Source organism: Amyelois transitella, chromosome 10, assembly GCF_032362555.1.
Source record: "Amyelois transitella isolate CPQ chromosome 10, ilAmyTran1.1, whole genome shotgun sequence".
NCBI classification, from domain to species: domain Eukaryota; kingdom Metazoa; phylum Arthropoda; class Insecta; order Lepidoptera; family Pyralidae; genus Amyelois; species Amyelois transitella.
Window position 1 is genome coordinate 1,105,979 of NC_083513.1, and position 24,280 is coordinate 1,130,258.

The 24,280-nt window shown below is 37.3% G+C and overlaps 1 protein-coding gene and 1 long non-coding RNA gene across 2 annotated transcripts; both read right to left on the bottom strand.

The window, feature by feature from the left end:
- Nucleotides 1-1,352: 1,352 nt before the first annotated feature.
- On the bottom strand, nucleotides 1,353-24,280 carry LOC106136778 (synaptic vesicle glycoprotein 2B). Its single transcript, XM_060946185.1, has 11 exons — nucleotides 24,247-24,280; nucleotides 21,994-22,068; nucleotides 14,249-14,410; nucleotides 11,526-11,693; nucleotides 10,719-10,835; nucleotides 8,357-8,592; nucleotides 7,793-7,965; nucleotides 5,893-6,121; nucleotides 3,943-4,223; nucleotides 3,331-3,458; nucleotides 1,353-1,474 (listed from the first exon to the last, which is right to left on the bottom strand). The coding sequence occupies exons 1-11, from the start codon at nucleotides 24,278-24,280 to the stop codon at nucleotides 1,353-1,355; spliced, it is 1,725 nt and encodes a 574-aa protein (XP_060802168.1).
- Nucleotides 15,475-16,968, bottom strand: LOC132902178 (uncharacterized). Its single transcript, XR_009657038.1, has 2 exons — nucleotides 16,357-16,968; nucleotides 15,475-15,976 (listed from the first exon to the last, which is right to left on the bottom strand). It is a non-coding gene; the product is annotated as an uncharacterized LOC132902178 (long non-coding RNA).

Consider the following 24,280-nt stretch of genomic DNA (forward strand, 5'->3'; position numbering starts at 1 on the left):
GACATCCGTGGGAAAGAGATGGAGTCGTCCTATTCTTTTTTCTATTGGTGCCGGGAATCACACGGCAGAGTAGAAATATTTATATATTTATCCAAAAATCCTTACACAACTGATAACTCTACTACACTCCTGCTAATGATTACTAATGATTTTTACTACAGTAACCTACTACCAAACTTAAATTAAGATTAAATATTAAAACTAGTTGTGCCCGCGACTTCGTCCGCGTGGAATATTTATTTTGGGCATCATTGAAACCCTCAAGGATAAATAATTTTCCCCGTTTTTTTTCACATTTTCCATTATTTCTTTGCTCCTCAAAGTTGCAGCGTGATGTTATATAGCCTAAAGCCTTCCTCGATAAATTGTCTATACAAAACAAAAAAACGAATGGTTCGAATTGAAAAACATTTTTTCAATTCGAACCTTTAGTTCCTGAGATAAGCGCGTTTAAACAAACAAACTCATCAGCTTTATAATATTAGTACTAAAATGATTTATTTTTTTACCTGTTTGTATACCAATAACTAAAAAACTATTCTACGCTTGTGCACCAATCATATTTCATTTAAAAATATACAATAAAATGTGATGATTTTTCAAGGAATCCCGGGTTTAAATCCATTTGTTTATTTTTTTCTGTCATCATTTGTTTTGTTTGTTTTGTTTTTTGTTAAGTCCAAGTCCTGTTTGGTTTCAGGAGGAACAGACGGGAGTCTCTGCGTTTATTCCCTAGTACGGTGGGCTGAGGATATAGCTATGCCATCTCACTTTAATTGGTGCATTAAAGATGGCCTGGTAAACCCTGAGCCGTGTGTACGCGCAGTGACTCCCGAATGACCTTCCTGAAACCTCTTAATTATAGAAGAACCGCTGTTATTATAGACACATATTATACAGAGAGAATGGTGCTAGCACACTATCGCTGTTTCGCTTATTATTATGAAGTGGAACGGGTCAGCTATAGTTTATCGCGCGATCAAAACGGCATCGCGTGTGGTATTACAGCCCCGACGTGCCTTTGATGATTCATTTCCTATATCTGGAACTGGTAATGTTGGCGGGATAGTATAAAATACACCATTCTTTCATTTATTCATTCGTATAAAAACGTCTACATCCCTTGCGGAGAAGGCAGAGCAGCAGTCTTGAAAGACTGATAGGCCATGTTCAAATAGGCTTTATGATAGAATTGAGATTCAAAAAGTAATAGCTGATCGCCCAAAAGAATCCCCGAGTTTATAAGCCTGTCCTTTAGTCGCCTTTTATGACATCCATGGGAAAGAGATTCATTCGTTCGTAATTAAAGGCACTCAACATATAAATTCTTGTAAAACTATAAATTTTTCTAACTACATATGTGTGGATATGTATCTGTCTAGCCCTCTGTTCTTCTCATTATCCTGCTCATTTTCTTCTGGTTGTGATGATTCTTGCTGTTCCAACTTGATGATCATGATGGCGCCGATTGATACTGAAAGAAAAAAACAGAAGTAACTTGAGAACGTCGGTGGTCTAATCGGTAAGATGCCCGGTTATAAAGCGGTTGCGCGTAAAGTCACCGGTTCGAATCCCACCGCGGCCATGTACCAATGACTATTTTCGAAGTTACATAGCTATATCCCTTGCATGGTAGACAGAGCCACCAGTCTTGAAAAGACTGATAGGCCACGCTCAGCTGCTTGGCTTAATGATAGAATTGAGATTCAAACAGGTTGCTAGCCCATCGCCTAAAAGAAGAATCCCAAGTATATAAGCCTATCCCTTAGTCGCCGTTTACGACATCCGTGGGAAGGAGATGGAGTGGTCCTATTCTTTTTTCTAATGGTGCCGGGAACAATGTTGTGAAACCAAAAGATATGACAATTATTGAGTGATATTGTAATGTCCCATAATCCTACTATAGGCTACTTTTTATCCCGGAGTTCCCGCGGGATTGATTCCACGCGTACGAAGTCGCGGGCCGCTCCCTAGTAATGAATTAAAGTTTTAAATTTGAATTTGCTAGGTACAATTAGTTTAATGGTAATTGTTATTAAATAACAAAGTGCGTCATAGTATTCACAATACAAAGTTTAAAAAGATCAAATAGAGGAAAATCGAGACGAGTCAAATGACAATCATCCATTTTAGTTGATGAATTGATTATGGTAGTTTTACAATTAAATCATCAACAACATTGTATCATTTCAGTTGGTGAACTGACGTGATGTACTAGATGGTGATCTAAGATGGCTGCATTTTCGTGGGATCAATCACACAACCCGGCACCAATTTAAAAAAGATAATAGGACCACTCCTTCTCTCTTCCAAGGATGTAGTAAAAGGCGACTAAGGGATAGACTTTTAAACATGGGGTTCTCCGTTCAGGCGATGGGCTAGCAACTATTTGAATCTCAATTCTATTGTCAAGGCAAAAAGCTGAACGTGGCCGATCAGTCTTTTCAAGCCTGTCGGCTCTGTCTACCCCGCAAGGGATATAGACGATATGTGTGTATGTATGTGTATCTCTTAAATTTACTCGACGTAGGTTATTGAACCAATTTAATTCCAGTATGTATGTAATAATGGCACAATTTTGCAACATTAATCATAAACTACTCAAGAAAATTAGTTGATACAATATGGGGTGGGTTTGTTCATGAATGGACATGGTCATTGACCTTGTGACTTTGATACAAGCATGAGGATATTACTATGGGGCATGACAGTTTCATTCATTCATTCATGATCACGTCTATATCCCTTACGGGGTTGACAAAGCGAGCAGTTTAGATAGACAGGCCACGGTCAGCTGATAGGCTTAGTGATAGAATTGAGATTCGAATAGTGAAAGGTTGCTAGCGCGAATCCTAAGTTCACAAGCCTTTTACTTAGTTGCCTTTAACGACACCCATGGGAAAGAGATGGAGTGTTCCTATTCTTTTTCTATTGGTTCCGGGAACCACACAGCACATAAATGTATATAATTATCAAAATCGGTAGGTACTGAAATTATTCAATTTAGCCATTACAAAGAAAACTACAAATCTTTTCTTGACTTGAACGGCCTCTGTGGCGCAGTGGTATTACGCTTGTCTGTGACACCGGAGGTCCTAGGTTCGAATCCTGGCCAGGGCACGATGAGAAAGAACTTTTTCTGATTGGTCTAGGCCATGGATGTTTATCTATATAAGTATTAATTATATAATATTGTATCGTTGAGTTAGTATCTCGTAACACAAGTTTCGAACTAACTTCTAGGCTAACTCGATCTGTGTAATTTGTCTCGTACCTATATATTTATATTTTCTCTATCGATTTTAAACATTTGTGAATAAACCAACTTACTGGCTAACAGCGCCGCCACGGAGATGAAAGGCGCTGGACAAGAGAAGTCCAGGAGCACTCCCACAGCTAGGTTCGTGGCGACGCCACCAGCTCGACCCCACCACGCGCCCCAACAGACGCCCAGGCCGCTGAAAAAAGAAAATATCCACAATTTTTTATATATATTTTGCCGTGTGCTTCCTGGCACTAATGGAAAAAAGAATAGGACCACTCCATCTCTCTCTCGTGGAAGTCGTAAAAGGCGACTAAAGGTTAGGCTTATAAACTTGGGATTCTTTTTTTTAGGCGATGGGCTAGCAACCTGTCACTATTTGAATCTCAATTCAATCATTAAGCCACACAGCTGAACGTGGCCTATCAGTCTTTTAATTACTGTTGGCTCTGTCTGTACGTATGTTAAGTTATATAGGTAGCAACTTGAAGACGACAGACGATGATGGAAAGAAATTAAGGAAAGAAAAATTCAACGTTACCTATAACAGTATAAGGTTTCTTCTTGTCTATTGAGGCTTTCATGATAAAAAAATGGTGATATCAACGGCAGGGTCAGGTTTTCAGGGAACCACACGGCACGCTACTGCGTTAGTAATAAACACTCCAATCCTTACTAACCTCAACTTAGCCGGCAACGCATGCAACAGCAGCCTTATCAACAGAACATTTCCATTCAAAGACGCAGCATTCAGTACCGCGGCCGCTGCTACCGCAATCTTATTGGACGATGCGCAGGAACACGCGCACGCAGCGAGACATGCGCATGCGCAGGCGCAAGCCAGCGCGCACGCCGCTGCGGCCCGCCTAACGCCGCGGGCGCCGCCTCGCGCGCATAGAAACGCGCACGCGGCGTTTCCTAGCACGCAACATGCGCCTACTATTAAGCCTGATGTGAATACCTGAAAAGTCAATAGGAAATTGATTTATTTATTTATGTACACAAAATTATATACAGGAGCATTTATTACAGTAATTCTAGTACAAAGGTGCTACTTATTTCAAAAGAAATCTCTTCCAGTAGACCTATGAGAGGAAAGATGAATCTTGATGTTGTTGTTTTGACACAAAGTTACATTCTTCTTTAGTAGATACTTAGTAAGTGTCGTTCGTCAAAGCGCCGTTGTTCATTCATTCCTATAATCACGTTAATTCCCTTGCGTGGTAGACAGAGCTAGACGTCTTGAATAGGCCACGTTCTGCTGATAGTCTTAATGATAGGATTGAAATTTAAATAGTGACAGGTTGCTCGCATAAAAGAAGAATCACAAGTTTATAAGCCTATTCCTAATTTGCCTTTTACGACGTGCATGGGAACGAGTTGCGACGGGAATCTGGAGAGTTTAGATCTGAAAAAGACTCTAGAGAAAAAAAGACTCAGAAAAAAAAGACAGTCAGTCAGTTAGTCTATGTGTGTATTATTTATATATTTATGTAAACTTTATAGTACAAAATACAAATATATAGCACAATTGGCGGACTTAATGCTACTCGTAGAAATATTATCTACCAGTCAACCATTGGGTCTGACCGAGAACTTTAAATGGGGTCAAACTAAATAAATATATTTATTATTATGCCGAAAGTCGCCAAACAATCTTATAGAGCAGTTGATTTTAACATACTAGTTTGTTTGTTTGTAAATAGTTTATTGTACATAACAAATTTTTAGTAGTACATAAAAAGACATTAAAAATAAACAATGCACAAGGGCTGACTTATCCCTGTGAGTGATTTCTTCCAGTCAACTAGGTAACTCAAAAAAACATATCATGTTAAGGTATAGTAGCTTCAGCTAGGTACAATGGCAAAAACACTATAAAAAATCTAGTATCGAAAATCTAAATGCTTCTAATAATGGAAAGTACTAGAAAAACAAGAAAGTATGTACAATAGACGGGTTTATCGCTAACATCGATCTATTCGAGACTCGAGACTAACAAGGCTTAGTACTGATTAATTCGCTTGATTCTCACTTTCACCATTTAGAAAATCATATACGATGTCCATATGAAAAGTATATAACTAATTTACTTAGATAAAAATCAGTAAATATACAAAATTAAGAGAGGAAGGTCACGGTCCTAAAAGAGCCTTAAATATGGAAGTGAAAGGTTCAAGAAATAGGGAAAGACCGAAAAAGAGATGGACGGACGGCGTAAAAGATAGTATGAGGATGAAGGGAGTGACCAGTGAGATGGCAATTGATAGAAGTAATTGGAAAAAACTAACATTCTGCGCTGAGTCCGCGTAGAAAGTGGGAAAAGGTAACAACAAAGATACAAAATTAATAAGAGTATATACTTGCATTAGAAAATATGTATAAAATGATATTAATAAACTTTATTTGTGCCGTGTGTGTTGTGACAACTCGTTTCCATGGATATCGTAAAAGGCGACTTCGGGATAGGCTTATAAACTTGTGATTCTTTGTATAGGCGACGGGCTAGCAACCTTAAGTATCTCAATGGTAAACAGCTGACCGTGTCCTATCAGTCTTTTCAAGATTGTTGGCTCTGTCAACCCCGCAAGGGATATACACGTGTTTGTATATGTATGTATGTAACTTACATCGTCATCCATACCATCGCCACAGCCAAAACTCCGACTGTCGTGTACATCAAATGTGCTATCATTGTGTCCCGGTACAAATTCCACACCAGATGCTTCGAACAACGTAGTTCCCTTTAGAATTGTGGTGTTCTGAAGTCTCGCGTTTTGAGGAAGACCTAGGTTCTTGCATGACGTTCCTTGCATTCGCAAAAGTAACTCGGGAATCCAAAGGTTTAGGCCGAATCCCCTGAAAGACAGTTAATTTGTTAGTACTAGTTACTTGTATGAACACATTATTTTTTTTAGAAAATTCCCGCGGAAATGAAGTAACGGGATTTTCGTTTTATGCGGCTAGAGCCGAAGGTGTTCTCAAGTTTATTTTAATAACATTCAGGTATTTGATTTCAAGAATTGGCTCAAGGTCAGGTCAAGAGTACCGGAAACCGACAAACTTGCATGAAGAGAGTTATAAATGTTGATGAAGCGAAAAAAGTATGGAGGGATCGTGGCAAATGGAAAGATGTAGTCTCTGCCTACCCCTCCTGGAAAGAGTCGTGATTTATACATTATACGAGTATAAGCAAGATGATTACCGTCTATGCATTTTACACTTTGATACTATTTTAGTAACGTCAATAGTACTGCCATGTGATTCCCGGAACCAGTACAAAAAGAATAGGACCACTTCATCTCTTTCCCATGGATGCCGTAAAAGGCGACTAAGGGATAGGCTAACAAACTTGGGATTCCTTTTTAGGCGATGAGCTAGCAACCTGTCACTTTTAAATCTCAATTCTATCATTCAGCCAAACAGCTGAACGTGGCCATTCAGTCTTTTCAAGACTGTTCGCTCTGTCTTCCCCGCAAGAGTTATAGACGTGACCATATGTATGTATGCATGTATGTCAGGAGTGTTGCAGTTTTAAGTATTACGCTGCAGTGTAGTTTGATCCGAAGCTTCTTCTACACATACGCTTTGGAAGCGGTAGTAGTTATAATTAGATTTAAGTGATGTGACGTCAATAAGTGATACTTTGTATCCAATTTTGAAAATAAACCTATTCTATTCTATTGAATTACAGTCAACTATAACATAGCGGTACTCAATCCTAGTTGACTTATCGTTAAACTAATCTTCTTTAAACATTCAAGTTGAAAACAGATATAGATCTGTTCTAATGGCCGACTTATATTGAAGTGATAGACTCATGTCTCTTTCTAGAAAACCAGTATCAACAACTTAACTTTCCTTTTGACACTTTGAAGTTATTCAGTTTTGAATTGTGTACAAAATCAATCAATGTGACACAGTTTTATAATAAATTAGCTATGCCCGCGAATTCGTCCGCGTGGAATAGTTATTTTGGGCATCATTGAAGCCCTCAAGGATGAATAATTTTCTCCGTTTTTTTTTCACATTTTCCATTATTTCTTTACTCGTTATAGTTGCAGCGTGATGTTATATAGCCTAAAGCTTTCCTCGATAAATGGTCTCTATTCAACACAAAAAGAATTTTTCAATTCGAACCAGTAGTTCCTGAGATTAGCGCGTTCAAACAAACAAATAAACAAACTCTTCAGCTTTATAATATTAGTATAGATACTCGTAACATATGGAACCTACTAACCTACCCAGCGATTTGGGTTATACAGTGATAGTTGGTCAGTGACACTTTTATAGACTACTAGAGGCCGCCCGCGACTTCGTCCGCATGGAAACTCTATCAATCCCGCGGGAACTCCGGGATAAAAAGTAGCCTATATGTTATTCTGGGTCTTCAGCTACCTACATACCAAATTTCATCGTAATCGGTCCAGTAGTTTTTGCGTGAAAGAGTAACAAACATCCATACTGACGTCCTATCATACTCACAAACTTTCGCATTTATAATATTAGTAGGAAGATCAATATACTTACGCGGCCATATTTGCGAAGAAAACAAACAATATCAGACTAGACTTGAAGGCATAGGTCCTGGAGACAAACATTTTTAAATCCTTAAGGACTCCAATGAACAAGGCTTTAGTTCTGTTCTGTTCACCGTTTGAAGTCTTCATTGCCAGCACATTGTCCTGAATAAGTTTCTTTATCTGCAACAAAGTGTGTGAAAAAAAAAACTGTTGAAAATGCGAAAGTATGTATGTATGTATTACAGTGCCGTGTGGTTCCCGGCACTAATACAAAAAAGACTAGAACCACTTCATCTCTTTCCTGTGGATATCGTAAAAGGCGACTAAGGGATAGGCTTATAAACTTGGGATTCTTCTTTAAAGCGATGGGCAAGCAACCTGTCACTATTTGAATCTCAATTCTATCATAAAGCCGAACAGCTGAACGTGGCCTATCAGTCTTTTTAAGACTGTTGGCCCTATCTACCCCGCAAGGAAGATAGACGTGATGTGTGTATTTGCGCATTATTTATTAAGTGATGTTGAAATTTTCCATATTAATTAATTAAATATTGAATTTGAATAAGGATACCTTAAATTCAGACCTCTTCCCACGATTAGCTCGATGAATCTCCTGCAACAACTTCAAGGCTTTATCACTCCTATTGGTGTCTGACAGCAGACGTGGACTCTCCGGCAAGTTGAGGATCCACACACCGGCTATGAACCCTGGTATGCTGCCCAGGGCCAGGAACAGTCTCCAAGAGTATATGGGCATGATGGTGACGTGGTTAACGGCTTTGAAAGGTATGACTAGCCACGCGCAAGCTGTTTAAAAATAATTATTACTTTAATAAAACATTAAAATACAATATATATATTTACTTTATTGAGGTGCTGAGTTGTATATGTAGATGTGTATGAGTATGTGTATGTGGATGTGTATATGTATATGTAGCTCTGTCTACCCCGCAAGGAACACAGACGTGACTACATGTTTGTATGTATTAATACAACATGATATCTTTGGGTGTATGATACCATGTGTCGTCACATAACGCCATTCTCAGGCCAAAATGGAAAATTCCCTTACCTGAAATGGTCCATTATTGTCCAAAAATAGATAGTCACGTGTGTATTCATCTTCAGAAAAAGATAATAAGATAATTATTTCTTTTTCATGCGAAATCTTTGCAAAAACTTGGTTCCGCTGCCAACGGCAAATTACGTCGCTCACTAACAATATGCAATTAATTTAACCATTGCTTTATCAAATGACAGCATTTTTTAAGACAAAACTCAACGGCCCACATCATGCATGAAAAGCTTGATTCATATACATACATACATCAGTCACGTCTATATTCTTAGCGGGGTAGACAGAGCAAATAGTCTTGAAAGACTGGAGAGGCCACGTTCAGCTGTTAGGCTTAATGATAGAATTGAGATTCAAAGGTTGCTAGACCATCGATTAATCCCAAGTTTATAAGCCTATCTCTTAGTCACCTTTTACGACTTCCATGGTTAAGAGATGGAGTGGTCCTATTATTTTTGTAATGGTGCCGGGTACTTACCACGTCACACAGATAATAATGCCTGGTTTTTTAATAAATTTTTATTCAGTCATTCATTCATGTATTTAAATTAAATGTACTGTGCCGAAATTATTACTTTTAATTTTAGTTCATTGTGCCGATTATCTTACAAACCAGTTATGAAAGTACAATAACATGAACCGTTAAACAAATTAGGATTGAGATCCATATCCTTGACATTGCAAAGCTTAGTTTGATTGATTGATGTTGTAAAAAAAAACCGGCCAAGTGCGAGTCGAACTCGCGCAAGAAGGGTTCCGTACCGTCATCACGTTTGTTACTTGAATATTTATTTATTATATTCACCCTTTTAACTGTTAATTAAAATCGACCAAAAATCTGATTAAAAATTAAAACTTTGTTGTATGAGAGGCGCCGCCCCTTAAGAATTACTTTATTGTTATTTAATTATTTATTTTGAAAGGTAATAAACAAGCGATTAAGTCTTTGAAAGTTTTAATGTTACATTTATTAAATTGAGCATATAAAATACGAATAAAACACGTTTATTGTATGAGGACCTTCGTCAATACTAATTTTTTTTTGGATTTGTTGTTATATTGTAAAATATCAGTTTTCTAGCTAACACGCTTTCTGAGATACAGCCTGGGTGACAGACAGATAGCGGAGGCTTTGTAATGGAGTCCCGTTTCTGCCTTTTAGGTACGGAATCCTAGAATGTCTAAGACTACATGCAAACAAGTTTACGTACACCTAAAGAGTAAGGAGAAACTCGACATTTTGGGTCAGATTTAAATCCTATAAATAAATTTAGATGCATATTACCATGCCTTGTGGTTCCCGCCACCAATAGAAAAAAGAATAGGACCATTTCATCTCTTTCCCATGGATGTCGTAAAAGGCGACTTAGGGATTGGCTTATAAACTTGGGATTCTTCCTTTAGGCGATGGACTAGCAACCTGTCACTATTTGAATCTCAATTCTATCTTAAAGCCAAATAGCTGAACGTGGCCTATCAGTCTTTTCAAGTCTGTTGGCTCTGTCTACCCCGCAAGGGATATAGACGTGCATGGATATGTAGGTACATTTGCCTTAAAAACAGAACCTAAAATAAGTCACCTTTAGCAGGTATGGCAAACTTCGTGCGGCATACCTTTTAACCCTCTCACTAAAAAGGCGTATGATGAGGTAAAATATCGTGAGCAAGCCTGCATATTCAGGAAACTGAATGTGTATACATGATCGATCTAATACGGGTTGCGGAGTCGCTTCATGTAAGAACCTGATTTACCTAATTCAGGGTCCATGATCAAAGGCATACCCCGGGCTCCTCTCCAGAGTGGTGAGGATGCACCCGGGACTTAAAGCTAGGAGGAAGAAGACTAAAAAAGGCGTACCTGGTAAAATAAGCCAGGCTGCAACGAAGCTCATTCCGATGATGTTGAGATAGAACTGCCTCTTCTTGGCTCCAACCAGGTCTGATATGTAAGTAAATACTAACGTCGATGGACCACCTAAAACATACACACTGTGTTTTAGACTAGAGACGAAACGCCTTTTACGAAATCCATGGGAAAGATATCCATGAAAAGAATAGGACCACTCCATCTCTTTCACATGGATGTCGTAAAAGGCGACTAAGGGATAGGCTTACAAACTTGGGATTCTTTTTTAGGCGATGGGTTAGCAACCTGTCACTATTTGAATCTCAATTCTATCATTAGGCCAAATAGCTGAACGTGCCATTCAGTCTTTTCAAGACTGGTGGCTCTGTCTACCCCGGTAAGGATATAGACGTGACCATATGTATGTATGTAGGATTTAATACAGTAATTCTAGTATAAAGGTGTTACTTATTTCAAAAATCTCTTCCACAAGACCCATGAGAGGAGAGATGAATTTTGGAGCGGTATAGCATGTGCATAAATATCGGTTCTTAAGTGCTGAGAACCACACGGCACTGTGATAGTAGTTACGTCATTTCGCTTATATACAAGTAAGACTCTAAAAATAGGATATAAGATACTTTTCACCCTGGTGAAAATTATAGTTCTCATGCGATTCGCGTAAAACCTTTAAACCTTTTGAAGATGGCGCCAAATTCGTTTGCTTTTTGTGGGTAGCGTTAATATATTGATTTTTGTAAATGGTGCTTATATCGTATATCGTTTTATTTAGATGGCATATAAATAATTAAAGCTTACCAATGAGGAATCCATTGATAGACCTCGCGGCCAACAGCAGTCTGTAGTCCGGTACTATGCTCTGTGCTAGCGTGATGACGGCATCCAGCAACAAAGTGGTGCTGAGTACGTTGCGTCTACCGAACACGTCGCCCACGATACCCCAGAAAAATGCGCTGGCCACTCCACCTGGTACAATAAAGAAACACCTGGTACAGTAAATGTTTCTTATTCTTAATTTAATATTGAGAAAAAGAAATCCAAGTGTCGTGTGGTTCCCGGCACCAATACAAAAAAGAATGGGACCACTCCATCTCTTTCCCATGGATGTCGTAAAAGGCGACTAAGGGATAGGCTTACAAATTTGGGATTATTTTTAGGCGATGGGCTAGCATCCTGTCACTATTTAAATCTCAATTCTATCATTAAGCCAAATAGCTGAACGTGGCCATTCAGTCTTTTCAAGACTGTTGGCTCTGTCTACCCCGCAAGGGATATAGACGTGACCATATGTATGTATGTATGTAGAAATCCAAGAAGAAGAAAAGCCGGGATAAAATGTACATTAACCTTTAGTAAATGATACCTGCCCGCGACGGCAAAGCCGCGACTAAAGTTTGCAACTTCAATGAAAGGTTTGGGAAACCGATTCTCTAATGATTTTTCTATTTCAGAAGTGTTACTAAAATATATTAGTAGGTACCTATACAATGTATTAGGACTATATAATCAATAAACAATTTTTTTCACGATAAATGTACTTAAAATGTTAGAACTTACTTTAAAAGGAAATGTGCGTAGTTTTATCATATCACACATTCATACATACATAACTAGAGGCCGCCCGCGACTTCGTCCGCATGGAAACCCTATCAATCCCGCGGGAACTCCGTAGTCTTCAGCTACCTACATATCAAATTTCATCATAATCGGTTCAGTAGTTTTTGCGTGAAAGAGTAACAAACATCCATACTGACATACCCACTAACTTTCGCATCTATAATATTAGTAGGATTTATTTGAATTTACGTCAATTACATAGCTGTCATTTGCGTTTTGTTATTCCAAGTCTGATTCTTTTTTGTTATACCACGTTTTATAGTGACTGACGTTACATGTCAAGTCACACGGGAACGCTGTCGAACGGGATAAAAAGTATCCTATGTCCGTCTCCTGGCTCTAAGCTACCTCCCTACCATTTTACAGCCAAATCTGTTCTGCCGTTCTTGAGTTATAAGTGGTGTTACTAACACGACTTTCTTTTATATATATAGATAATCACGTCTATATCCCTTGCGGGGTAAACAGAGCTAACAGCCTTGAAAAAACCACGTTCAGTGTTTGGCTTAATGAGAGAATTGAGATTCAAATAGTGACAGGTTGCTAGCCCATCGCCTTCAAGAAGAATACCATGGTTATAAACCTATCCCTAGAAAGTATAAACTGAGCAGTGAAAATAAAACATCGATTGGATTTTAACTCTCGCCTTGAAATGACGTCTTAGTAAGGAAATCCCGCGCTTTTAATCTAATGAGGTATTCAACTTAGAGAACTTTCTTCTATGCTAGTCTATGCCTACCACCAACTCTTTCCATCCTTATTGCAAAAGTCAATCATCAATCTTATGTATGCAATGGGTTAACAACCGTATTATTCTGAAATTACTTACTCGGCAACTAAATAGTTCGAGAATTCAATACATATGATTGAAATTACTTGATCATCTTAAACTGCCTATGTTCTAACCGTGTAATTAGCACTTGTTCTGGTTTTTATTTGATATTGTTTTTATCAATAAACGCTTATGTGATTTTGTGCTAAGTGCTACTTATATAGCGCTTCCTTGTGACGCTATCGAAATTCCGCTAGTTAAGCCGAATCGATTTCTGCTGAATTTAGGAAATTTTACATAAAAATATGATGGTAACATTGAACCACAGAAATTGGATCAATATGAGACTAATTTATATTCATTTAATATACTTCTCTCTTGTTTTTAAAATCACCTGAACGACATACATACATATGGTCACGTCTATATCCCTTGCGGGGTGGACAGAACCGAACCAGAAGTTCCTGAGATTAGCGCGTTCAAACAAACAAACAAACTCTTCAGCTTTATAATATTAGTATAAATTAGTATGGGTATAGACATGATTATATGTAGGTATGTATGTATGGGTCTCGATGATTACAAAGAGATATTCTCGAAAGTTCCTACCGAGAAATTGCTCATAATAATTGCACGTTGCATCATGTCAAACAAGATTCTGTAGGACCCGTTTATACAGGTATCCCGGTTCGAAACTGGAATACTCAGGGGTAACGGCGAGTGAAATTTCTCTTTATTGAAATTAAATAATTTTATCTGACGTGAAAGATGAAGGTTGTCAATCTGACTAGTATAGGTATTTAGTTTTTCTGTTAATATAGTAAACTCGTGACGCGATATTGAGCGACATTCTACAATACCTATTCATATGAAGCGCCGTGTGGTTCCCGGCGCCAACAGAAAAAAGAATAGGACCACCCCATGGATGTCGTAAAAGGCGACTAAGGTATAGGCTTATAAACTTGTGATTCGTCTTTTAGGGCTAGACACCTGTCCCATTCTATGAATAAGTAAGCCAAACAGCTGCTCGTGTCCTATCAGTATTTTCAAGGCTGTTGGCTCTGTCTACCCCGCAAGGGATATTATGTATGTAGGTCGACCACCGTCACTCCAAATGTTCAAAAACACTTACCGCTCATAAAAGCCATATTGATGAGTCCCGCCTGGTAAGTGGTTAATTGCAACTCGCACTTGGCCGCCGGCAATACATATGACATCATGCAGTTCTGCACGCCAGTTTGGAAGAATGCGCACGCGCACGCACCAAGCGCGCTGCGGCTGAAGCGGCCGTATCCTGGTGAAAAAATAAAAAAAATTATGCCTTAAAAAAAACGCCTTGTTAATATTTTTTTCAAGTTGTAAAAATAATGGCAATAGCAATTGAAATACATACATACATATAGTCACGTGTATATCCCTTGTGGGAAAGACAGAGCCAACAGTCTTGAAAAGACTAATAGGCCTCGTTCAGCTATTTGGCTTAATGATAGAATTGAGATTCAAATAGAGACAGCTTGCTAGCCTATCGCCTAAAAAATAAATCCCAAGTTTGTAAGCCTATCCCTTAGTCGCCTTTGCGACATCCATGGGAAAAAGATGTAGTGGTCCTATTCTTTTTTGTATTGGTGCCGGGACCAACCGGCACAATGAAATACATGGGTAAGGCCGTAGATTTTGCCACTTAGTAACATAGAGTAACATAGATACTTCTATGTTATGGTAACGTATAAGTAACACGAAAGTAGCGAGTAAAGAGTGTAAGGTCGAGTTCAGAAGTACTGCCTCTTTTTTTTATTAATTTTTTTTTTCAAATTTCATAATATTTTCGTAAAGTACTGAAAATTATACTAACGTACGATTGTAATGGCAAGCACAATTCCATAGGAATTGGAGAAGCAAATGTATTCTGAGAAACACAAACGAAGTTAATGCAATGTTCCAAAACAAAATGTATGTACGGGCGTACGGGCCAGGGTATCTATTAACCTTATGTAAGAACTAAGCATATAAATGAAATGAAGCGGTGGTGGTCTAGTGGTTAAGACGTCCGCCTGGTGATCGAAATGTCCCGGGTTCGAATCCTACTCGAGCCACATGAGTTTGTATGCTAATCTGACTTACGTTTAGTACTTTTCATGACCACCACTTGCTTCCGGTGAAGGAAAACATCGTGAGGAAGTCACATTAGTCGATTATTTATCAGTTAGTGTGTGAAATGGAGAAGGCAATGGCAAACCACTCTATTAATATTGCCAAGAAAGTCGTTGTGTGTGTTTCATTGAAATCCATATAATGATCACGACTTCTCAGCCATGAGGAATACGACTAAGAAAAAGAAGAAGCAAATAAAAAACAATGAAATCTTCTAAAATGTCTATTCATTAAATAGGTACTTAAAACACAATGTGTACTAATTAATCAATAAAATCACAAAAAAGGAACTAGGTAACCACTTTTACTTATGTCAACTAACAAATGATTTAAAATATTTAAATAAAAAATACAGTATCTTCATCATTTTGCAGATAATATTCTTTTGAATCTGTCTCTAACTGAATCAAATTTATCTTTTTTACTATAGAAATTGTGGTCACAGAATCAAGATCTAACTTTCTTTGCACTAAGAATTTTACAGAATTATTTGAAATCTTAACATTTAAAAAAAAAAATTATTTTGTAATATGTTTCGTCATTTTTAAATTCTATGATCTCAACAAATCCAATATAATACTTCCACGTTTTTCTTTCAAATTATCTAACCATAACGAATCTTTTATGTTGAAACTTAAATAATTCCCTTCATTTTCATTATTCTCTCTAACCGTGCTGCCAAGTTCTTCATCGTTCTGCTCGCTTCCTTCTATAAAAAACACATTTTATAAATTGGATTTCAAAATTCATCTTGCACTTTTAATGATTAAAATAATAATAATATTTTGTTTTCCTAAGCCATTAACTACAGGAAATACTTATTTAATATATGAAATTAAATGAGTCGTAGCCTATTGCACGAGTCTATGTACGAATCCTTACAACACTTAAACGTTACGTAACATACAATCAATGTTACCGATAACATAGCAGTAACCTAGAAGTAACGCAGAAGCAAGATTTTTTTGGTTATAATTTACCATAACTCGATCATTCGAGCTAAATTTAAAACAAAACACGGCTCCTGCATAACTTATTCACTAAATAATACTTTCACATGAAAATAGGAGTAATAAACCAATTCTTTACCTTTGAAATCGAATAAATCCCGAATGACGACACACACCTGCACTCACTTTTTGTCAAACCCACCACAGTAAACAAAATGGTTTTTTTTTTCTTTTTGTCCATGGACACTTAAGTGTTGCCAGTATCGATACAAAATATTACCAAAATGTTTTACCTTAATTAGAGGTGAAATTGTGGTAACATACAAAATTGTAACATATAAGCAAAAATACGGGGACAAACCTTTAAATTGCGATAAAAAAATTAAATCTACTTATTTTAAATAATCTCATATTATTAATTGGCTGCTTAGTTTTGCGTTCTGTAGGTTAAGTTCTTGTAAACTTGACATTCAATAAATATACTACGAGTTTTGTAGTTCTCTAGTATTTGGATGATAAAAAAGACAACGCGATTTTTGCAAAATTTGGAGGACTGGCCAAGTTGAACACACTCTAGAAGTTAAAGTATTGAAGTGTTTGAACTTTTGAAATTAAATTATGTAGAGATAAGAGCTACAAAATATATTATGAGTACCTTAGTAACAAATTACTAGCATTAGTCTTTTATATATGCAGTCAAAATGTGGGACATATTTTTTTTTCAAATAGTGGCAAAATTTACGGCCTTACCCACATACATATATACATATTGCCATATTCATATCATATTGGCCGTGTGATGGCCGGCATACTACCATCCCATATCTTCCCGTGGGTATCGTAAAAGGCGATAAAGGGATGAAGCGGTAGGCGTGCAGCAGCGCCTGTGACACTCATATGACAACATAGTCTAGAATCAATAGACATTGCATAAATATAATCACATCTTGCGGGGTAGACAGAGCAAAAAGTCCTAAAAAGCCAAAAGACCGAAAGTCCATGTTAAGCTGATGGCTTTATACTGGAATTGAGATTCAAATTGTGACAGATATAGTCATTACTTTTATATATTTGAAACGATAATTCTAGTAAGAACTAGGAAGTTCTTACTAACTAGGAAGTTCTTACTAGAATTATCGTGTAAAAATATATTTCCATTGCAATAACCTATTTTCGGTAACAAGTTACATCGTTAGCCAAACAAGGTTCAGATTAGAAATGTAGGTAGGAGGTACCTACCTACATTTCTATGTGAATCGATATTGCTCAAACACGTTTTCAGTGAAAATATAACTTTTGTGAAAGGAGAACCTCCTTTTTTGAAGTCGGTTAAATTTCCAAAACCTTTTCCTAATTGTAAAAAATACTTTCCCGAGAACAGCATCAAAATCGGTTCAGCGAAACGCGAGATAATCGCGCACAAACACACATACAGGTCAAACTGTGAATCATCTTTTTTTTTTTGAGAGGGTTATATAAGCAACATTTACATACCTTAGTACATATATTGTGATTTTATTCCTTACAAATACGAGTATAATGCGTAGACAAAGTCGCGGTATGCATTAATGTCAAATCTATACTTATATTATAAAGCTGATGAGTTTGTTTGTTTGTTTGTTTGAACGCGCTAAACTCAGGAATTACTGGTTCGAATTGAAAAATTATTTTTGTGTTGAATAGACCATTTATTGAGGAAGGCTTTAGGCTATAATAACATCATGCTGCAACTTGAGGGCTTCAATTAAAATATAATTAAAGTGTACTATTGTTGAAGTGTTAACTATTCCACGCAGACGAAGTCGTGGGCACCGCTAGTTTATCATAAGAACGTACTTGTATTTTATTTTTCGTAAAAAAACCTTGTAACATGTCGTGCGTCCATTCAAAAAAAATTTCAGTCATACACACATAGGTACATATAATCACGTCTTTATCACTGCGGGGTAGACAGAGCCAAAAGTTTTGTAAATACTGAAAGGCCACGTACAGCTGCTCGGCTTAATGCTAGAATTGAGATTCAAATAGTGAAAGGTTACCAGCCGATCGCTTAAAAGAGAAATCACAAGTCTATAGGCCTATCCCTTAGTCGCCTTTCACGACATCCATGTGAAAGAGATGGAGTGGTCCTTTTCTTTTTTTATATTGGTGCCGGGAACCACACGGCTAAGTCCCGCAAGACGCAACCACTACAAACACTAGGAGGAAGACCCTTGTTCGTTTTGAAGGGTTATAACCCTAGTCAGTCAGTCGGCCTTGGTCAATTTGCTCACCCATACTCGTAAAACATTTAACTATGTAATAAAATATCATCAATTTATCCGATCGCTATGTTACTCAGTCAATTTATTGACATTTATTAAGTTAACTAGGATTAATGATGTTGAAGAATGAGCGATAACAAAAATTACATACATACTTTTTACTTACCTACCTACACATACATACATATAATCATGTCTATATTCTCCCTTTTTCTAACATTAAGCCAAATAGCCGAACGTGGCCTATCAGTATTTTGTAGACTTTGGCTGTCTACCCCGTAAGGGATATAGACGTGATGATATGTATGTGTATGTATCCCTTGCGCGGTAGTCAGAGCCAGCAGTCTACAAAAGACTAAAGTTACTTGTATTGCTTAATGACGTTATTGAGATTCAAATAGAGACAGGTTGCTAGCCCATCCCTTGTAAGAAGAATCCCAAGTTTATGAGCCTGTCTCTTAGTCGCCTTTTACGATATCCACTGGATAGATATGCATTAATTATATTACTTAGTAGGGTAGTGAATATGTGTATACAAATTCATGCGTCGCGTCAGTCACCTCACTCTTTCACAGGTAAAAAAAAGAATAGGACCACTCCATAACTTTCCCACGGATGTCGTAAAAGGCGACTAAGGGATAGGCTTAACTTGGAATTCCTTTTAGGCGGTGGGCTAGCAACCTGTCACTATTTGAATCTGAATTCTATCATTAAGCCATTAAATAGCTGAACGCGGCCATTCAGTCTTTTCAAGATTGTTGGCTCTGTCTTACCCGCAAGGGATATAGACGTGACCATATGTATGTATGTATGTACAAATCTAACACACAATACCCTTCCCAGCACACCTGTTATTCTATAACAATATGCTGCATATTAACTTATTGTATAAATAAAAATTATCGCACAATATAATATTATGAGAGAGAAACGAATGGTTGGAATGGTTTTATCCTGAATTGCCGGAAACCACACGGCACATAAGGTAAAACAACACTTCCTATTTATAACACCCATCTTATTAATTGCAGGTTAAATGGTTACCTATATTCATTAAAGCATGATTACTATAGAGATCAGCATAGTAAAAGAAAATAGAAATGCCATAAATTATATACAAACGTAAACCACGCTTCTTTCCCAGAGGCGTAGGCAGAGACTAAATCTTACCACTTGTCACGATCACTGCATACTTTTTTCAGCAATTATAACTTTAGGAATGATGTGTCGTCATTTTGCATAACAAATGATTAAAACAAAGCCTCCATGCTTATTATGTGCACTCAAAATTCAAAACAAATCAAATTTGGTTCAATTCGTTGACTGGAAGAAATCCCATCCCAATTTCATCATGCCCTGACTGGGATTCAAATCCGGGACCTCCGGTGCCACAGAAAAGCGCACTACCGCTGCGCCACAAATAATAATTCTTAAATAAACTTCAGAACTGATTATACAAGATTATTTTTTTTTGCTTTTTCCTCGCTACCGGATCAGCATGGAAGCCATTCCCTTAATCGCCTTTAATATATCGAAGGAAAAGAGACGGATTGGTCATTCATACATACATATAATCACGTCTGTATCCCTTGCGGGGTAGACAGAGAACACATCCTGATTGAAGATGTAGTCCTATGCTTTTTATCACTACATTGTATAAAGCAAAGTCGCTTCCCGCGTCTCTCCCCATGTCTATATGCTTAAATCTTTAAAACTACTAAGATGCAGTTTTTTTAATAAATAGATTGATTCAAGAGGAAGGGTTATACATTTATATATAAACGCTACCCATGAGAATCCGGGGCGGGTCGCTATAAATATATAAAATCACTTCTATTTCCTTGAGGGGTAAATAGTTCCTATTCTGCAGTCTACTAATATTATAAATGCGAAAGTTTGTATGTCAGAATGTCAGTATGGATGTTTGTTACTCTTTCACGCAAAAACTACTGAACCGATTAAGATGAAATTTGGTGTGTAGATAGCTGAAAACCCAGAATAACATATAGGCTACTTTTTGTCCCGGAGTTCCCGCGGGATTTATTCCACGCGGACGATGTCGCGGGCGGCCTCTAGTTATTCATAATTCTATGTTGATGACAATTGCACTTATCTATGCAAATAAAATACGTGATATTATAAATTTGTTGTTCGATGCGTGATAATTAGCTTTGTAGCGTATAACCCACGTGAGAGTTGTTGAAAAAATTGCTTACACAGCAGATGTATGACGTCACTAGCTGTGTCATATATGTATGTGTGGATATATACCTAACTATGATTGTTAGAATTTTCCTTTAATAGATTACGTTATATTCATTCATTCATATAATCACGTCTATATCCCTTGCGGTGCAGACAGAGCCAGCAGTCTTGGAAGACCGACAGGCCGCGTTAGTGAGATTCAAATAGTGACAGGTTGCTAGCCCATCGCCTGAAAAATTCTCAAATTGTAAACTTGCCTATCCCTTAGCCGCCCTTAACGACATCTAAGACTAAGGGAGAGTGAAATGAAGACGAAAATGTAACATGCCTGTCCAAGATACATCCATTAAATCTACCTTGAAATGTTCGCTGACAGAACTTGACGAAGAATATAGACGTAGGCAGTTAATACCAGACCTAAGCCACTCAAACCATTCAACGGAATGTAATCTCTGCCTACCCCGCCAGGAACAAGACGTGGTGTTCCGTTGTGTGTGATTTATTAACGATCAAATTTTGTTGCGGTTTTACTTAATTGACATATGAATTCTTTCTTAACCCAAACAATTCTAATTGAAAAATTCAGTCTTTAAGAATTTGACCGTTAACTATTATTGCTTAATTTTTTTATCATTAATATGTGATTATTTTTATCGACAGACAGTTATTCACAAATGACAGATGAATTATCAAAGATGTAACCAATTACACAAGATAGTTAAAAAATAATCTCAATTCTATATTTCATTAGTAATTGCGAGACCTCACGAGCACTTTTATTTTATACAAAATTGTGAATATCTATCTCCAAACCAAATGAACCGATTATTTTGCCATATGAACTTAAAAAAACTGTTGACTGATCCTTCATAACATTTAAATTACATCAAAATCGAACCAGCAGTTCGAAAGTTATCGCGTTACAAACATACATACAAAAATGTATTTTCACTCATAGTTGATTTGCAACTATGAGTGAAACTTAGGGATAGGCTTACAAACTTGGGATTCTTTTTTAGGCGATGGGCTAGCAACCTGTCACTATTTGAATCTCAATTCTATCATTAAGTCAAACAGCTGAACGTGGCCATTCAGTCTTCCAAGACTGTTGGCTCTGTCTACCCCGCAAGGGATATAGACGTGACGATATGTATGTATGTTGATTTGCAACCAATTCAGCCATACAACTGAACGTGACCTATTAGTCTATTAGAAACTGTAGGCTCTGTCTACACCAAAAGGTAAAAATAAATGTTATAATGTATGTATGTAGGCTCTGTCAAGGCCGTAAAACAAGGTCAACATACCGGCGGAATCCAGCGCAGTCTCATAGTCGGCCATCTCCTGTGTATCCTGAGACTCATTGTTCGGGCGACGTGTAGCTGCAGACAAACATATACAATTATAAATAAAATATTTAAATAATAGAGGCCGCCCGCGACTTCGTCCGCGAGGAATCAATCCCGCGGGAACTCCAGGATAAAAAGTAGCCTATATGTTAATCTGGATCTTCAGCTGCCTACATACCAAATTTCATCGTAATCAGTTCAATAGTTTTTGCGTGAAAGAGTAACAAACACAGACATCCTGACATACTCACAAACTTTCGCATTTATAATATTAGTAGGATAATCATCATATTATTAGATGTTATCGTTCTTATAACGCCGTTTGGTTCCCGGGTGCCTTGTGGATTCCAGCACCTTAGAATAAGAGCACTCCCTTTCATTCCCATAGATGTCGTGAAAGGGGATTAAGGGTAAAAGGCGGTTAAGGAATAGCCTAATAAATTTTTGTCTGTCGTCTGTATGTTTGTACTCGCAAAACTCAAAAACAATTGCTCCGATTTGAATGCGGTTTTCTCAGATATGTTTGGCTTGAGCCAATTAAGAAAATGGTATACAAAAAAAAATATTTCCATCCCTCTGAGGGGCAATACGTGAGGTTAGTTTTTTTAATGAACTTTTATGGCGAACGAAATCGCGCGCAATAGCTTGTATCGAATATATATAATTACATACATACATATGGTCACGTCTAATATCCCTTGCGGGGAAGACAGGGCCAGCAGTCTTGAAAGACTGACAGGCCACCTTCAGCTGTTTGGCTTAATGGTAGAATTGGGATTCAAATAGTGACAAGTTTATAACAACAACAATTGCAAGTTTACAAGCCTATCCGTTATTCGCATTTTACGACATCCTTAAGAAAGACATAGAGTGGTCAGATTTTTTGGTATATTGTTGCCGGGAACCACACGGCATTATATAATTAAAATTCTTTTAAATAGGACAGACCTTACAGGTTATTCAAGATTGTTGGCTCTGTCTGCCGCGCAAGGGATATAGACGTGATTATATGTAGGTATGTATGTTATTTTATAAATCATCAAAATGCAACATTGTCATTTGTTGAGACAAACAGTAGAAATCTCATTAATGTTGCAATTAGGTGGGTGGCAATTAGTCAGTCAAGCGGTTTCTAAAAACACATGTTTGTAACATGAGATTAGCAACAATTTAATTTGCAATTTTTCTTAGGTTTATCAAATAACTAGCTTTTGCACGGGGCTCCACTCCCGTGGGAATTTCCAGAAAAATAGCCTTTGTTATTAGTAAAGGTCTAGTGTATTTGTGTACTTAAATTTATTAAATTCAGTTCAGTACTCCTACAAAATGCAACAAAATCAAAATCAATATTTAATTGGCCTTCGCAGGCGTCATTTTACATTTCAATCAAATTAAAGTTATATCGTGTGGTTCCCGGCACCAAAAGAAAAAAGAATAGGACCACTCCATCTCTTTCCCATGGATGTCGTAAAAGGCGACTAAGGGATATGCTTATAAACTTGGGATTCTTCTTTTATTCGATGGGCTAGCAACATGTCACTATTTGAATCTCAATACTATCATTAAGCCTAACAGCTGAAAATGGCCTGTCAGTTTTTTCAGGACTGCTGCCTCTGTCAGCCCCGCAAGAAATATAGACGTGATAATATGAATGAATGAATGAATGAAAAGTTATATTTTATATATTAGTATTTTTCTAAAAGCTACAAACTACAGACTACCTAAGAACTTAATCCCCCTGAGGCTAGCATCCATTTCAAGGAACTGAATTGAATGCTCTTCAACACGAACACAGAATCCCTTTAAAGAACAGAAAAAGATACGAAGGCAACGAAACAAGTAAAGCTGTGAGGTTTACCAATCAACTTGGGGCGAAAAACATTTATTGTATGTAAGTTTGTAACGCGATAATTATCGAACTGTTGGTCTCATTTTTGATTAAATTTGACACTGTGTGGCATCGGAATCGGTTGAGCAGTTTTTGAGATGTTAACAATTTTGTAAAAATTTTAAATGTTCACAATGTCTTAGTTCGCGACGGACACTTTTAATTTTTTAATTAAAAAAAATGTATCTAATTAATGTATGGGCATAAAAGTCGGCACATATTAAATAAACAGCCACCACTTATCGGGGAAAGGTTTCCTTTTCACAAATTTCAGTTCATAAATCCAAACTGGTATCTAATAAAAAAAAAAAAAAACTACTTACGGCTACCGAACCTAGGCGAAACTTTACAAACCAT

Excerpts from the sequence above, each read along its gene's own strand:
- LOC106136778 (XM_060946185.1), bottom strand. The coding sequence starts at position 24,280 with ATGGTTTGTAAAGTTTCGCCTAGGTTCGGTAGCC. Across the intron at positions 22,069-24,246 it reads TTCGCCTAGGTTCGGTAGCC|CTACACGTCGCCCGAACAAT; the intron begins GTAAGTAGTTTT and ends GTTTGTCTGCAG. Across the intron at positions 8,593-10,718 it reads AGCCTGGCTTATTTTACCAG|CTTGCGCGTGGCTAGTCATA; the intron begins GTACGCCTTTTT and ends ATTTTTAAACAG.